This window comes from Nannospalax galili, unplaced genomic scaffold, assembly GCF_000622305.1.
Source record: "Nannospalax galili isolate Female #2095 unplaced genomic scaffold, S.galili_v1.0 scaffold1115, whole genome shotgun sequence".
Lineage (NCBI taxonomy): Eukaryota > Metazoa > Chordata > Mammalia > Rodentia > Spalacidae > Nannospalax > Nannospalax galili.
In genome coordinates this window covers 534,740-549,739 of record NW_008336107.1, presented here as the reverse complement: position 1 = coordinate 549,739, position 15,000 = coordinate 534,740, and the positions used below count along the sequence as shown (strand labels likewise).

The 15,000-nt window shown below is 47.5% G+C and overlaps 1 protein-coding gene across 1 annotated transcript in view; it reads right to left on the bottom strand.

Moving 5' to 3' along the window:
- The window catches only part of Slc34a1 (solute carrier family 34 member 1), a 32,190-nt gene that overhangs the window by 4,459 nt on the left and 12,731 nt on the right, over positions 1-15,000 (bottom strand). The window contains exons 2-10 of the mRNA XM_008830932.1: positions 10,091-10,200; positions 9,812-9,961; positions 9,587-9,715; positions 9,370-9,513; positions 8,326-8,437; positions 8,005-8,200; positions 7,803-7,898; positions 1,846-1,909; positions 1,478-1,645 (exon numbers count right to left, since the gene is read on the bottom strand). Of these exons, the coding sequence (XP_008829154.1) occupies positions 1,478-1,645; positions 1,846-1,909; positions 7,803-7,898; positions 8,005-8,200; positions 8,326-8,437; positions 9,370-9,513; positions 9,587-9,715; positions 9,812-9,961; positions 10,091-10,199 (1,168 nt within the window). The 5' untranslated portion in view covers position 10,200. The remainder of the gene's footprint in view (positions 1-1,477; positions 1,646-1,845; positions 1,910-7,802; positions 7,899-8,004; positions 8,201-8,325; positions 8,438-9,369; positions 9,514-9,586; positions 9,716-9,811; positions 9,962-10,090; positions 10,201-15,000) is intronic.

The following is a 15,000-nucleotide window of genomic DNA, read 5'->3' as shown; positions in this document are numbered from 1 at the left end:
GGTGTCAGATCCCCTGGAACTGGAGTTATGGATGGTTGTCCATAACCATGTGGGTGTTGGGAACCAAACCTGGGGCCTCTGCAAGAGCAGAGAGTGCTCTTAACCACTGAGCCATCTCTCCAGCCTCTGCCTCTATTTCTGGAGTCCTGGGATTACAGGTATATGCCATCACATCCACATTTGACTCCTTATTTAGGTCTGTGTTTGCTCAAATGTTTCCTTCTCAGAGAAACCTCTGGCCACCTATAGATACAGCCTGTTCTGTATTGTGTTGTAGTTTTTGTTTTTTTGTTTTTGTTTTTGTCTTTTTGAGACAGGGTCTCCTTGTAGCCCCAGCTGTCCTGGAACTCACTATGTAGATCAGGCTGGCCTCGAACTCACAAAGATCCACCTGCCTTTGCCTCCCAAGTGCTGGGATTAAAGGTGTGCGCCACCACACCCGCCAAGTGTTGTAGTTATTTTCTGTCTCCTTGGCAATTACCTTGCTCCTTCTCCAGATTTGTCCCCCTTGGTTTACTTTTCATTGCTAGTTTCTCGTATTTCTTCCTTTCTCACCTACTTTGAGTAGATAGGCCAAGCTAGACACAGGGTTGGGAAGGTGATTTAAATGATGGGCCAGGATGTACATGGAGGTGGTGAGTCTATAGGGACAGCAGCTAACTGGTTCCTGGCTATTGTCACCATTTCAGACACAGCCCAGTATGGGCCACTACAAGGGAAATCACAATTCTGAGATCCTGAGATTAAAATTCATCTCTATTTGCTTTACTCCTATGTCCTTTGGCACACAGTAGGGACTTAATGTCCATTCGTCAATTAAACAGTGATTTCTTTCTGGACATAGTCATGCATGTCTATAATCCTAGCACTTGGGAAGTTGAGGCAAAAGCATCAGAAGTTCTAGGTCAGTCTAGGTTATATAGCAAGGCCCAGGCCAGTATAGGCTACAATGAGACCCTGCCTCAAAAACCCAGAATAAGAGGCTGGAGAGATGGCTCAGCGGTTAAGAGCACTGTCTGCTCTTGCAGAAGACCCAGGTTTGAATCCCTGCACCCACATGGAGACTAACAACCATCCATAACTCCAATTCCAGGGAACCCGATGTCCTCTTCTGACCTCCGTGAGCACTGCATGACATGGGTGCATTTACATACATGCAGGCAATACACTCATACACATAAAATAAAAATAATAAATAAAAGATTTTTTAAAGTCCAGGACAAGCAAAAACAAAGAAGTAGTTTCTAAGAATTCTGCTAAACAATGGAACAGCCAGAAGCAGTGCCAGTTTTCTAGCTGTCAGCATCTCAGAAGTCTCCAAAATGACCTGGCCCTACCCCTTCTTGATTCACATGGAGGAAACAGAGACTTACAGTGTTAGGGGTTTATCCAGATCTAGACAGTGACAGGATTTAGCAACACTTGAAAGGTTCCAACTGGGAGCCCTGCTGAAGCCTGCAGCCTTCCCCCAGCTCACCGGTATTGATGACCTTCTGGATGACTTTGGCCACTTGTCCCTTGAGCAGAGAGTTGAGCATCTTGACCAGGAGGATAAGACAACTGCACAGGAGGACCAGGGAGCCAGCCAGCAGGATGAGCCCCACAGCCAAGTCAGGCAGCCCCGTGTCCACGAAGATGTGTTTGCCTATAGGAATGGTGTTAGATTGCTGAGTGCTCACCTCCACACTTGCTGCTCACCTTTGCCAGCCCATTGGACTATGAGCCTGAAACCCCAGCTGTCCTTCCTAGGGCTGCATGCAACAGCAGCCATCAGGGGATGGCTCTCTTGTGCTCCCCTGCTGTGCTCCTGCCATGTGGGACACCTCCCATGTTGTAGGTACTTACATTTTTCCATGGTGGTATTTGCAAGACTGAAGTTGGCCTCTGCCCTCGACATAGAAGTGGAAGCCTAAATTCAGAGGAAGATGACTTAGAAGATCTAGAAAAGCACAGCCTGTGGGCATAGTTAAGATGGAGGTTAGGGAGAAATGGGAGAACTAGAGATGGATTTTCTAACTCTGTGGTCACGGACAGGTTGCTTGGACTCCTCTGAACCCATCTCCTCTGCTGAAAAAATGTAGATGAAATACCTGCCACTCAAAAATAAGGTCATGACCCTGTACAGTCTTGCCCCATCTCTTCACTGACCTGGCTCTCCCTAGGACCAGCAGTAACATCCTGATAACCAAATGCAGTAGCTTTTTGTCTTGATTTCCTTTTTCTGAAAGCTCTTCTATCCCATCTGTTATTACTAATTCCTTTCCTGATATCCTACTCCTTCCTCAGCATCTGCCTCATACTACCCCTAAACCTTAACCCAAGCTCTGTTCTCCTCTGGCTCAATTCCTTATCCTTGGGGGATCCAAGTGGAAGGAAAGTTGGTGGGGCAGAGGATCTAGCCCCACATGTCCTCCTTCTGTGTCTACTGAGGGAGGCTTCCTGGGGACACAAAGTTAGGTGACCTAAATGGTGGGCCAAGCCTCGTGTAGTGATGGTGGGCCTGTAGGGACAGCTGCTACTTAGCTTCAGGCCACTGTCACCATATAGGGACACAGCCCAGCATGGCCAATAGCCCAATTCTATAAGAAGAACCACAATTCTGGAGTTTTAAGGTAAAAATCGCTCAATCTCTGTAAATGTAACTACTCTAACACATACCTCTTTTTTTTTCCCCAGTGATGTGGACTGAATGTAGAGACTCAAAAATGTCACTAGGCCTGGAGAGACATACTTTACAATCTAGGAAGCAGAATCCGATGGACAGCAGAAGCAGCCCTGTCTAGTCCATGGACTGCTAATCTGGAGGGCAGCTATGCTCACCGCAATGCCACAAACACTGCACTTACACTGCTAATCCATAGCTTCATTGGATTAAGGGGTTAATGAAAAATGTAGCCCAGGGATCCTTACTTTTTCCACTGGAACCAGGGAACCATCCAGTGGGAGGAAATAGGGTGGACTTGGTTGTGAAGAAGCTAAGGGTCGGGGCTGGGAGTGGGCTGGCACTTTGATGTTTACATATTCTTTAGGTTTTATTCTAAACTGTGTCATTTCCAAAATGTATTGCGGGGCTGAGGCTCTGGGTCAGTGGTATAACCCTTGCTTAGAATATGCGAGGCCATGAATACATTCCCAATCCCTCAAAAACAAACAGAACAAAACCAAAACCCCAAAACAAACCAAAAACCTCACAAAAACTACTATGATGGCAAAGAACTGTTTCTGAGAACTGTTTTTTGACATTGTGTGTATTTTAAAATATTTTATTATTTTTATTTTATGTGTATTCGTGTATTGCCTGAATGTAGGTAAGTGCACCCGTGTCATGCAATGCCTGCAGAGGTCAGAAGAGGATGTTGGATCCCCTGGGACTGGAGTTACGGACAGTTGTTAGCTGTCATGTGGGTGCTGGGATTTGAACCTGGGTCTTCTGTAAGAACAGCCAATGTTCTTAGCTGAGCCATCTCTCCAGCCCCATCACATCAGGTGTATTTTAGAGGGGTGTGCTCTGGTGAGCAGGGCAGTTTGCTCAACTGTGTTTGAAATTCACTAAACCTAGATCTTGGGGGCACCATCAAGCCTTGGGGCTTAAACTCTAGGTGAGAAGCTAGGAGAAAATCATTTCTAATGGGATAGAAGTTCAGATGAACTGGGTGTGGCTCACGCCTATAATCCCAGCACTTAGGAGGCTAAAGCAGGAAGATTGCCATGAGTTCAAGGCCAGCCTGAGATAGAGTGAAACCTTGTCTCAAAAAACAAAACAAAGGGATTGGCTCAGGGGTTAAGAGCATTGGCTGCTCTTTCAAAGGACCTGGGTTCAATTCCCAGCACCCACATGGTGACCAATAACTATACTTCCAGTTCCAGGGGAATCCGATGCCCCCTTCTGTCCTCCTCGGGCATTGTACAACACAGATGCACTTTCATACATGCAGGCAATACACTCATGCACAAAAAATAATAAAATAATTTTTTAAAAAACAAAATAAAACAACAAAAGACCAGGCTGGTGAACTGTAGGTCTACTGATCTGGCAAGGGAGAGAACTGTGTTGAATCAGGGAGATGTGGCCACCCATGACATCGGAACCGTTTTTTGGGCAATTTTCTTTCCAGTGTCCGGTTTCTCCACATTTAAAGCATTTTGAGTTGGGTTGGGTTGCAACTACAAAGGGGAGAGAGCCAGGTATTTGCTCAGTTTAAACCCTGTCTTTTATACCAACTATCTTTGGTCAGTCATGCCACTTCTTTGAGCCTCATTTTTTTTTTTTTTTTAAGTGGGATAATAAAAGAACGTTGTAAAGGTTACAGAAGAAAATATGCACAAATTCCTCACTTCAGGGCTTGGCTCATGACAAGCCTTTAGTAAATTGTACCTCCAAATAAGGAATAAATGATTTTTCTTCCTGGGCTTACCACATGGTATGTGACTAACTTCCTAACTCAGGATACTGGCTCCTGCAGACCCTCCTGAGCACCCTGGTTCTGTTGGGAAGGAGCTTGGCAGACCTTCCTAGAGGTCCCTAGCCTCTAGGAAGTAGACAAACCCCTAGATGCATAGGTGTGTGCCTCATTGACCTTCCTGGAGCTGAGTCCTGGGGCCTCCTGGGGATGAGACTTGTGGGCCTTGGGGAGGAGGATGAGGAGCTTGGCAGGGGTCCCACCTTTGGGTTGACAAAGTCAGGGGACAGACAAAGACGAAAGCAAAGGTATTAGGTGCTTTGTTATTTTTGTTTTTCATGCTGGAAATTGAACCTTGAACCTAGGCATCATGCACACTAAACACATGCTGATACCACTGAGCTCCACTCTGCTCCACCTACAGGGGTTCTGGAACCTTTACTTTCCTTCCTGAGGTTGTGTGGCCTTAGCTGAGCCCACAGGAGGATTCAGGGAACCCAAAGTGCAGGAGGAAGGCAGAGGCAGCAGAAAGGGCAGAGAAGAACCCACTGAAAAGCAAGCCAGGAAGGAACTGAGGGGAGGGAGGACATCTTAAGGCTTTCTTATGAGGGGAAAAGGGAGAAGGTCTGGCCTGGCATGTCCACCCTTGTCTGGGATAGGAGTGGAGGACTAGAAAGGGATTAGGGGATGGAGGTGGTGGCGTAGTGGAAATCTTAAAGGGAAAACAGAACAAATGTGTCTCCCGTAGTCCTGGGCTCACACTGTAGCTGAGCTCATTCCAAGTTGTGTGATACGGTGTCACACACTTAACCTCTCTGGGTTTCCATTGCCTCATTTCTAGCCCTGTTTGCTTTTCCCCAGGGGCTGGGGAAGCATCTTGGAAGAGGGAGTTGGGATTTAAGAGCCTGCAGGGACACCTTGAATTACGAGACACTTCTGGGAACTGAAGGAGGTAATTAGGCTCACAGAGGACTACCAGACTTCAAGAGTCCTTCCTCAGGAGAGAACCACAGAGGATGCGGGCCTGCACAACAGCTTCCCCTCGGGAGGAACTGAAGCTTTGGAGCCTTTGTTCTTCTGGAAGGCGAGCCCTGCGCCAGTAGCACCATCTGGTGGCTAAGAGGAGAACTTCTCAGAGCATTACCAGCCCACCTACCCTGGGCTGGTCCAAGGTGGTCTGAAGGCACAATGGGCAGAAAGAGAAATGGATACATGTGATGGTACTTCAGATTGGCATCTGGAAGAGATAGCTAAATGTGAGGAGTCCACAAGGATTGGGACCTTTCCTCCATTACATGAACTAACATGGTAAGCCACTGTTTCTTCATCTCTAAAGTGGGGGTATAACAACCCCTCTCCTCAATTGCCAATCCTCCAAAGATGCTTGTTTCAATCCGGCAGATATGGTTGCCAGTCCACAATGTGACTCACAGGAAAAGACTCCCTAAGACAATCCCAGGCCCTTGGATCATCCAGAAGTTTCAAACATTAAAATGGCCTGTGTTTTTCTCTTTCTACAACTGGAAAACCTCAGTCTTCCACCTTCTCCTTGATGATGTCCACCTCTAGAGACAGCTTTGAGCAAGGTCGGCCTACATGGTGGAAGCTCGAGGCAATAAGTTCAAGGAAGATAGGGAAACTCTGGCCAAAGGAAAAATAGGTACAGGAGGATACATCAAAGCCTATTACAAGACCACGTGCGACATGGCTGTGTGAGTCAAATTCCCATAGAGCACAGGCTCAGACGGAGGCAAAACGCAGGGGTTTCAAGAGCCAATCCTACTTTCCAAGCCAAGAAAATGCAACCTGCGGTTACAGAGAAAGCTTGATGCTAGAGTGAAAGGCAGCTGGGGCCCACAGACAAGAGCCTGAAGGCAGACCCAACTGAGGGGAATGTGGCTGTTACTTCATTGTCTAAACTGTGTAAATTGCTCCAGGACCACACTAGGTGAGGAGATAGCTGGAGACCTGCCCAATGATGCAAGGCCGCAACTCTCTCCTATGGCTTTAAAAAAAAAAAAAAAGGGATCAGTATGTGATTTCTCTCTCTTCCAGGGTGCGCTTTCAAGTAGAGACAGTGCTGACTCAGTGAGCTTGCTGCAGAGTGCCAGAGAGCTCATGAGTGTGGCTGACGTGTTAGGGAGATTACAAAGCCAGCATCAAAGCTGTCTACATGGGCTTTTTGTGGCTGAGCTGCCTTGACCTCCCAGAGAGGAGCAGAGCTGGTGCTGTGTGCCACCACAAAGGAGCATCACAGGGCGAGTTGATGGAGTGTTTTCTGTTAGTGCTGGGATAAAGGTCCAGGAACATCCACCAGCAACCAGAGGGAAAGAGGAGGAAGGGCTCAAGCTTGCACTGTGGGCTTTGGATTTCCTTTTAGTGTTTCTAAGTGGAATTATATCTTGTATGTAATAATTAGGGAGAAGCAAATTTGGCAGATTATGGTTTTGATTAAGCCTTTTCCTTTTTATGGCTGAGTAAGAAAGTATGCTAATTGCCTACTTCCTTGTTCCTAATTGCCTCACTATTATGACTTGTACCATGGGCATAAAGGCTCTTCCATGAATATCCACCCCATCTGAACAGTTCTTCATTCTGGGCAGTAGAAGCAGCAGAAACAGTGCAGAAGGATAAGGTGACAGTCTCCCAGTGAAGGAGCCCTACTGCCAGCATGAGAGACTGCCGTGTCCCTCAGAGGGCTCCCGTGAACCAGCCACTGCCTTGCTCCTCAGCCAGATTCCTAATACCCAAGTTTCCCAAGTCTCTTTGTAGCACTCTTGCCACTCCCTCCCTATGTGGCTCATACTTCAAACCCCCAAACATGGCAGAGCTAAGTCACTAATCCTCAGGGCCTCTGGGCCCTGATAAACTCTGGCAAGTTTCTTAACTTCTTTGAGCCTGTATCTCTGTCTGTGAAAAAGGAAGCTTGAGATAGATTCATGGTTCTCAAACTTGAACATGGAGCAAAGATAGAGGGTGAATTGGAGACTAAGGAGCTGAGCCCTACTCCCAGAGTGTTTTGTTTTTCTGATTCAGTAAGTCTAGGAAGGATGTGTATACAATATATATTGGATTCACTTCTAATCTTTACCTATTTTGCTTTACTTATAGGTTCCCAAGTAGTGTTGGTTCTGCTGATCTGGGGACCCACTCTTTGAGAACCACTGGGCTAGATAAATTCCTTGCCAACTCTAATTTACTGGTGATGTTTGCCTAAGGTAGCCTGTGGGGTTAGAAGGAATTATCTATCACTGTCTGTCATAGACATAGCTTCACAGGAAAATTGTCACATATTTTCTCTTTCTTGACTAAATGATTTCCAAGGTAGATCTAAACCATGAAACTAACAGGTAATCATCTGAAGAAGAAGTCATCTTACCTGGGGTCAGGCTTGGAACTCACCTCTACTGGGTCTGGGTGGCACCACATCCGGATGAGACTGTGGTTCCTCAGGGACTCATCTCCCATGGCAATGCTGGTGATCACAGATTTGTCCAGCTATGGACAAAGTAAGGGTGAGAGGGGGTGAATGTAGGGAGAGGGGTGAAGTTAGGGCTTCTTACTGTCCCCCATCTGTTCACCCAGTGTCAGGCCCTGCCCCCACCTGGATGATGAGTTTCGTGAATGGTTCTGTGATAATCTTGAGAAGGTCAGGGGCATCACGGCCACCACGGATGTTGAAGGAGGCAACTACGAGTCCAGTGACATGGTGCAGATAGCCCGTAGCAGCCTCCAGGGGCAGCAGGATCAGAACAGACAGCCAGTTAAAGCAGTCGTGCACTGTGGCGCCTGCAAAAGCCCTGAGCAGGGAGGCCATATTGCAGGGCAGCTGTACCCAGGGTGTGCTAAAGCTGGGGGCTCCTGACATCCAGTTTTGCTTTCTCACCAACAAGCATGAGACTCCCACCCTCCTTCCCCAGCTCACCGCCGGAAGTCAGTCCTGTCCCCTGCTTGCATCAGGGCCACAATGGTGTTGGTGACAGAGGTTCCAATGTTGGAGCCCATAATGATGGGAATGGCAGAGCTCACCTCCAGCACTGGTAAAGAAGAGCCTCTTAAGTGGTTGGGTGGTAGCCACAAGGATCTACCCACATAATAGTCCCTATCAGTTCCATGACTTAGAGAGAGAGAGAGAGAGAGAGAGAGAGAGAGAGAGAGAGAGAGAGAGAGAGATGTGGAGGCCAGAAGAAGACTTCAAGTATCCTGCTCTATCACTCACTTTATTCCCATGACACAGGCTTTCTTACTGAATCTGGAGCTAGGTGGCAGCCAGCAAGCCCTAGTGATTCTATTCCACCCCTGCCAGTGCTGGGGCTACAAGTGTATGTACAATGATATTCAGCTTTTTATGTAGGTGCTGAGGATTTGAACACAGGTCATCATTGCTTTCATAGCAAGTACTCTTACCCACTGAGTCATCTCTACAGTCCCAAGTAAAGGAGATTATTCTTGATAATCTAGGTTGGCCTCATCAAATGAGATGAAAGGGCCTTTAAATACAAAACTGAGGCTTCCTTGAGGAAGAAGAAATTGCAATTGTGAACTGTAGGTTTGTCTTCTGCCTGAGAATCCTGGGATGTCCTTCAAACAACCTGTCCTATGAATTTCCAATTTGACTAACCAGCCCTACAATTATGAAAGCCAATTCTTTGCAATAAATTGCATGTATGTAATGGATATATACCCTACAAATTGAGTGTCTCTGGCTTCCCTGAGCGACTGTGTGGCTGAATGGGGATGGGCCTAATAGTGGCTATGCTCCTCCTCCTTTGCCACCCTCCCCAGCACCTTTGACACCCTTCCTGGCTCTGACTCTTGGTCCTGCTTTAGAGGACAGAATAAGGAGATGCTAGAGCCCCCTGCCTTTTGCCCTCATCCCCTTGTACACTACTGCCTTCATCCTGAAGCTTCCTAACATGTACCACTCAACCCCCAAGGCTCTTTTCCTAGCCACGTTGTTCCAACTCACAGCCAGAGGAGACCATGCTGACAATGATGGATGTAGAGGTGCTGGAGCTCTGCACCAGCACAGTCACCAGGATCCCCACCACCAGCCCTGCCACTGGGTTGGACAGGATGACATTGTCCTTAAAGATATCACCAGCTACCTTCCCTGCAGAACACAAGCCAGTGTCATCTGAGGTTCTTCTGAAACCCTTCCCTGACCTCTTCCACCTGGGCCCTACCTCCAGCTAGCTGGAAAGCAGAGCTAAGCACGTCCAGGGAGCAGACAAAGAGGTAGAGGAAGGCCAGCATCAGCGGTACCTTGAGGAGATTTGTGCCTGCCTGGCGCAGCTTCTGGGCCAATCCGGGCTCTGGAGGTGGGTCAGGCACAAGCATGGTGGGCAGGGCACCAGGGCAGTGACTATCCATGCCCCTGCTGTGACACCCCCCCACCCAGCCTAGCCCACCTGGTTTTTGCTCCTCTTCCAAGGCCAGTTTGGCAGGTATTGGATCATGACATTCTAAGACCTCCCCATAGTGACAGCTGTGCTCTGTGAGGGCCACCGGGCTCAGACTGGAGAAGGCATAGGTGGATGTCCCTGGAATCCTGTGCAGGACTGGAGAGGAGGTTGATTAATTCTAAGAGGCCTCAGGGGTCCAGGGGAGACAAATAGAGGCACAGGGCCTTACCCAGGAAGTAACAAACTATGGGCAAGAAGGGCCCAGGGCATAAGAACAGTACTTACCCTGTGGGCTGGGCACATAGGCAAAGGCTGTCCCATGCATCACATGTCCCCCACGGACTGGAAGTGGGGAGACAGCTGGTCCCCCTCGCCTCTCTCCATAGGACATCATGCTGTGGGTCCTATGTGTCAAGAGGTTGCAGCAATGCTGAGTGATAATTGCTGTGTCCTAAACATTCATACCCACATACATGCACATCCACAAACAGCTATGGTGTGTGATCCTATCCACCCCCACTCCCATACCCAGAGATGCACACTCAGGTGCTAGGCACAATTTGAACATTCATTCAGCAAGGTTTTCGTCGCTGTTTTGTTTTGCAGGAATGGAATCTAAGGACTTGGGCATGCGAAGCAAGCACTCCAGCCCTGAGCTACATTCCCAACCCCAGCAAGTATTTCTTAAGCATGTAGTGTATCCTAGGCTTCGAGTTAGATGCTGGGATACAGGGGTCATTAAAACAAGACACAACCACTGCTCTTTGGAAAGTTTAAAGTTTAGTGGGGAGACATGTAAATGATGTAAATGATCTCTCAAATGATGGAAAATGACAACCAGATGTTTTAATAGATACAGGTACCAGTAGAGTGTTCCATGGCAGGGCAGAGGCTCTTGAAGGAAAGAAGAGCATCAGTTCTTTTAAGTCAGGGAAGCAAACTGGGCTGGGCTGGAATTGGGATATCATATGACGCAGGAAGGAGGAAAACCGATAGGAGAGAGGTAGGAGCTGGGCCATTTCCTACTAAGAGCTAGGGATAGGATTGAGACCTGGGGCCCTGGGCTCACCTTGATGATCTGTGTTTAAGCTTCTGCTCAGCAGCTTGGAGAAGTCTAAAAAGGAACTGAGACCCTCCTCTTTATATTTTCTGGTCAAGGGCAAAGTCCTTAGAACTCTAGTTGCCCTCCCTTTGTTCCCCGTTTGACTAACCTTACCCTTGAAGTTCTTTCCAGTTAATTGCTAATCGTCAGTTCTGCAGAGAGAGTATGTGGTCAGGTTTCCCTTCCCTACTACACCAGCTTTAACCACAACCCAGCAAGAGCACAGGCACATCCCCCCACCAGACACAGGTACATTTCCCCCCACCAGACACGGGCACATCCTCCCACCAGACACAGACACATCTCCCTACAAGGTACAGGTGCATGGGAAAGTGTGTTGGGAAGCTTGCTTTTCTTTCATGGGACTGTGAAGCCTGAGTTGGGGCCCAGATTTTCAGAGTAATGAGCTTTTGGACAGGATTAAACTTATAATCAGCTCAAACAACAGTGGGTCCCATTCAACGTCTGGCTTAGGCAACTGTCTGAGTAACTTGGCTAACATTACCAACCCATCTTTCTTCCATCTGGCCCATCCATCCACTCATCCATCCACCCATTCACCTGTCTGTCCATCAATCCACCTATCCATCCACTTATTTGCCTATGCATCCACCCATCCATCCACCCATTCATCCACCCATCCACCTATCCATCCATCCATCCATCCATCCATCCATCCATCCATTCATCCATCCATCCTGCCAGTCTCATGTATTTGCCCATATGCATATTGAGTTCTGATTCCACACTGGGCCAACACTGGCCAGGCCAGCTTCTCTCTGGTCTGAGCAAAGGTCCAAGCTAATCCTTAAATCAATCTGGAATTCTCAGGTAAGTCAGTTTACATCTATGGGCCCTACTCCCTTTATATATAAAATGGCAACTAATTAGTAGTGCTTCTTCAGTGAGTTATAGAATCCAAGAGGACAAATGACCTGCCTCAGGGCTTAGAACAGTCTGTCTACAAGTTGTTCTCCTGATGCTCTCCTGTCCTTTTCAAGTCTCCAGGATGCTGAAGTGCCCCAGCCACAACGATAGCCCCACCTCCTCTAGATGTATTCTATTTCAAGTCAATTGCTCTTTATGGCTCATCAGGTGTCCTTATTTCAGGGTTCCCTGAGCTGAATATCCACCCAGCATCTTCAAGGTGACACCTCTCTCCATCAACGAAGATAAACATTTCTGCACAATTCCTGCTTTAATTGGATCAAGGACAACTGACTAATACTTCATAGCCTGGGTGTAGCAATGACCCACTGAGTCTCTACAGAAGTGGCTGGGTTGGATCCCAGCTCTGCCTCCAAATGACAGTTTTTGCCACAGAATGCACAAAGGAGAAAGGAAGGAAAAGAGGAGGTACCACCAGGACTGGCTTTTTAAATTTTTTAGTGGCAAAGATAGAACATAGAGCCTTGTACAGTGCTAGACACTGAGCTACATCCTGCCCTGTGGGTAAAGTGACTCTAAATCCTGATTCGATTACCCAAATCCTGGTTTATGACTGTCAGTCCAGAGGCCCATTTCACTCCTAAAAGTGTCTTGCTTTGGGCAGTAGTTTTAGTGACTAAAGAATGGAAACAGAGGGGTTGGGGATTTAGCTCAGTGATAGAGCGCTTGCCTAGCAAGTGCAAGGCCCTGGGTTGGGTCCTCAACTCTGTAAAAAATAAAATCTTCAAAGTTAGCTGGGTATGGTAGTGCACGCCTGTAGCTCCAGCACTTGGGAGGCAGAAGCAGGCGGATCTTTGTGAGTTCAAGGCCAGCCTGGTCTACACAGTGAGTTCCAGGACAGCTGGGGCTATTGGGAGACCCTGTCTCCAAAAAAAAAAAGTGGGGGGGTTGTTCGTTTGTTTTTTGCTTTTTGGTATTTTTGAGACAGGGTCTCCCTGTAGCCCCAGCTGGCCTAGAACTTGCTATGTAGACCAGGCTGGCCTCGAACTCACAGAGATCTGCCTGCCTGTGCCTTCTGAGTGCTGGGATTAAAGGCATGCGCCACCACAGTGGGATACCACAACATTTTGAAACACTACTTTTCTTTTTTTTGGTCTTTTTGAGACAGGGTCTCCCTGTAGCCCCAGCTGTCCTGGAACCCACTATGTAGACCAGGCTGGCCTTGAACTCACAGAGATCTGCCTGCCTCTGCCTCCCGAGTGCTGGGATTAAAGGCTTGTGACACCACGTCCGGCCTTTGAAACACTACTTTTCACACACACACACACACACACACACACACACACACACACACACACACAGTCGTTTTAACTGAGTTAGGATTTTATTGTCTATAAAAGGTTACATCTTACTTTTAAAAAAAATCTACCTTCAATTATGAGTCTTTTCCTATGTCTTAAAATCAGCAAAGTTTTTTTTTAAGTTTTTTGAGCTAGGAGGTCTCACTATGTTGCTCAGGCTGGCCCCAAGCTCCTGAGCTCAAGTTATCTGCATGCCTCAGGCCCCAAGTAGCTCAAGCTTCAGGTGCATGCCACTGGCTTTGGGCCATGTGCTATATTTAATGGTCACATCACATTTCATCACTAGTCTTAATTTATTACCTGAGGCTTTGGTGTATCAGAACCTCTTCGATGAGAAGGAGTGATTTAGCTGAGACTGGGGTTCAGGCACAGGGAGAAGGGTATCTCTGAGTCAGGGGGATGCAGTAAGAGTTTTTGGCTCAGAATCTCTTTCTCCTTGGGCTTTGCCACATTAACGATGGACATGGAGGTTGCTTGGACTGAGAAATTCCCTACAAGTACCTTGTCCTCTCCTGAGAACAGGTGCAGTGACCTGGGTTCACATTAACTATTCTTTATCCTTGCCTGCCTGGGTCAGACCTTAGGCAGGAATGGCCTAGTGCCATTCAAAGTGCTCCTGATGAGCTTGGGTGCTTTTAGTAAGATTGTTGTACTTTTTGTTGTTTTGGGGTTTTTTTTGTTTTTTGTTTTTTGGTATTTCTGAAACAGGGTTTCCCTGTAGCCCCAGCTGGCCTGGAACTCACATAGATCCACCTGCCTCAGCTGAATGCTGGGATTAAAGGTATGTGTCACCACACAAGCCAGCCTGTAAGATTGGTTTTTAAAATAGCTTTTAACTCTCCCTACACTTCTGGGGAAAGATTAAGGATTAGTGAGATGAGACAGTTAATTATTGATTAAATGCAACCTAAGGGATATGATTCCAAAGTGCTGTGGAATTATATCTCCAGTCACTTCCAAAGGTATTCTCATCTCCTCTCAGCACCTCTGCTCACCTCAAACACCCACTCTCTCTCTTCCCTGGTTGGTGACAGGGCCTGCGTGTGTGTTCAGGCTCTGGCTATGGCTTCCCTAAGACCTTCCTGGTATTAGTATCTGGGTGGTTAGGAGGTGTCTCATATTGGGAATAGGCACCCAAGAGGATGAGCTGCTTGTGGGGAGAGACTCAGATGAGTCTGCACAGGCTGTCAGATGGGCCTCTGGCAGGATCAGCTGGCTCTGCAATTCAGAGCACACTGAACTCTTTATAGCATCCTGGGCCCCTTCGTGTTCTCAGTCTTTGCAAACACCACCCAGTCAGTCCCTGGATCTGAGCCAGACACCAAGCAGGCATCTTTGACTCTTGCTTCTTCTCCTTTTTGCATCCATCCCTTCCTCTAGTTCTCTCAATGTTACCTCTCCAAGAGCTCCCTGTCCAACATTGCTGTGGCTATCACTGCTGCTCAGTGTCTGCCATCACCTGTGGAGGATACAGAGGCCTCCCAGATGCATCTGCCCGCCTCTGCTCTGGTTGCCACCCATCCATTCTCCAGTGATTTTAAAATTACATTTAAATTTTATTTTATTTTATTTTATTTTATTTTATTGGTGGGGGCACAGCATGTATGAGTGCCACAGCATGTGTATGGAGACCAGAGGACAACTTTGTGGAGTTGGTTTTATCCTTCCAACTTCCCATGGGTTCTGTGTATTGAACTCAGGTTGCCAGGCTTGGGTAGCAAGCACTTTTACCCACTGATTTAAAAGTGTCCTAAAAATATCGGAGGCTGGAGAGATGGCCCAATGGTTAGGATCACTGGCTGCTCTTGCAGAGAACCAAGGTTCAGTTCTCAACATCCACATGG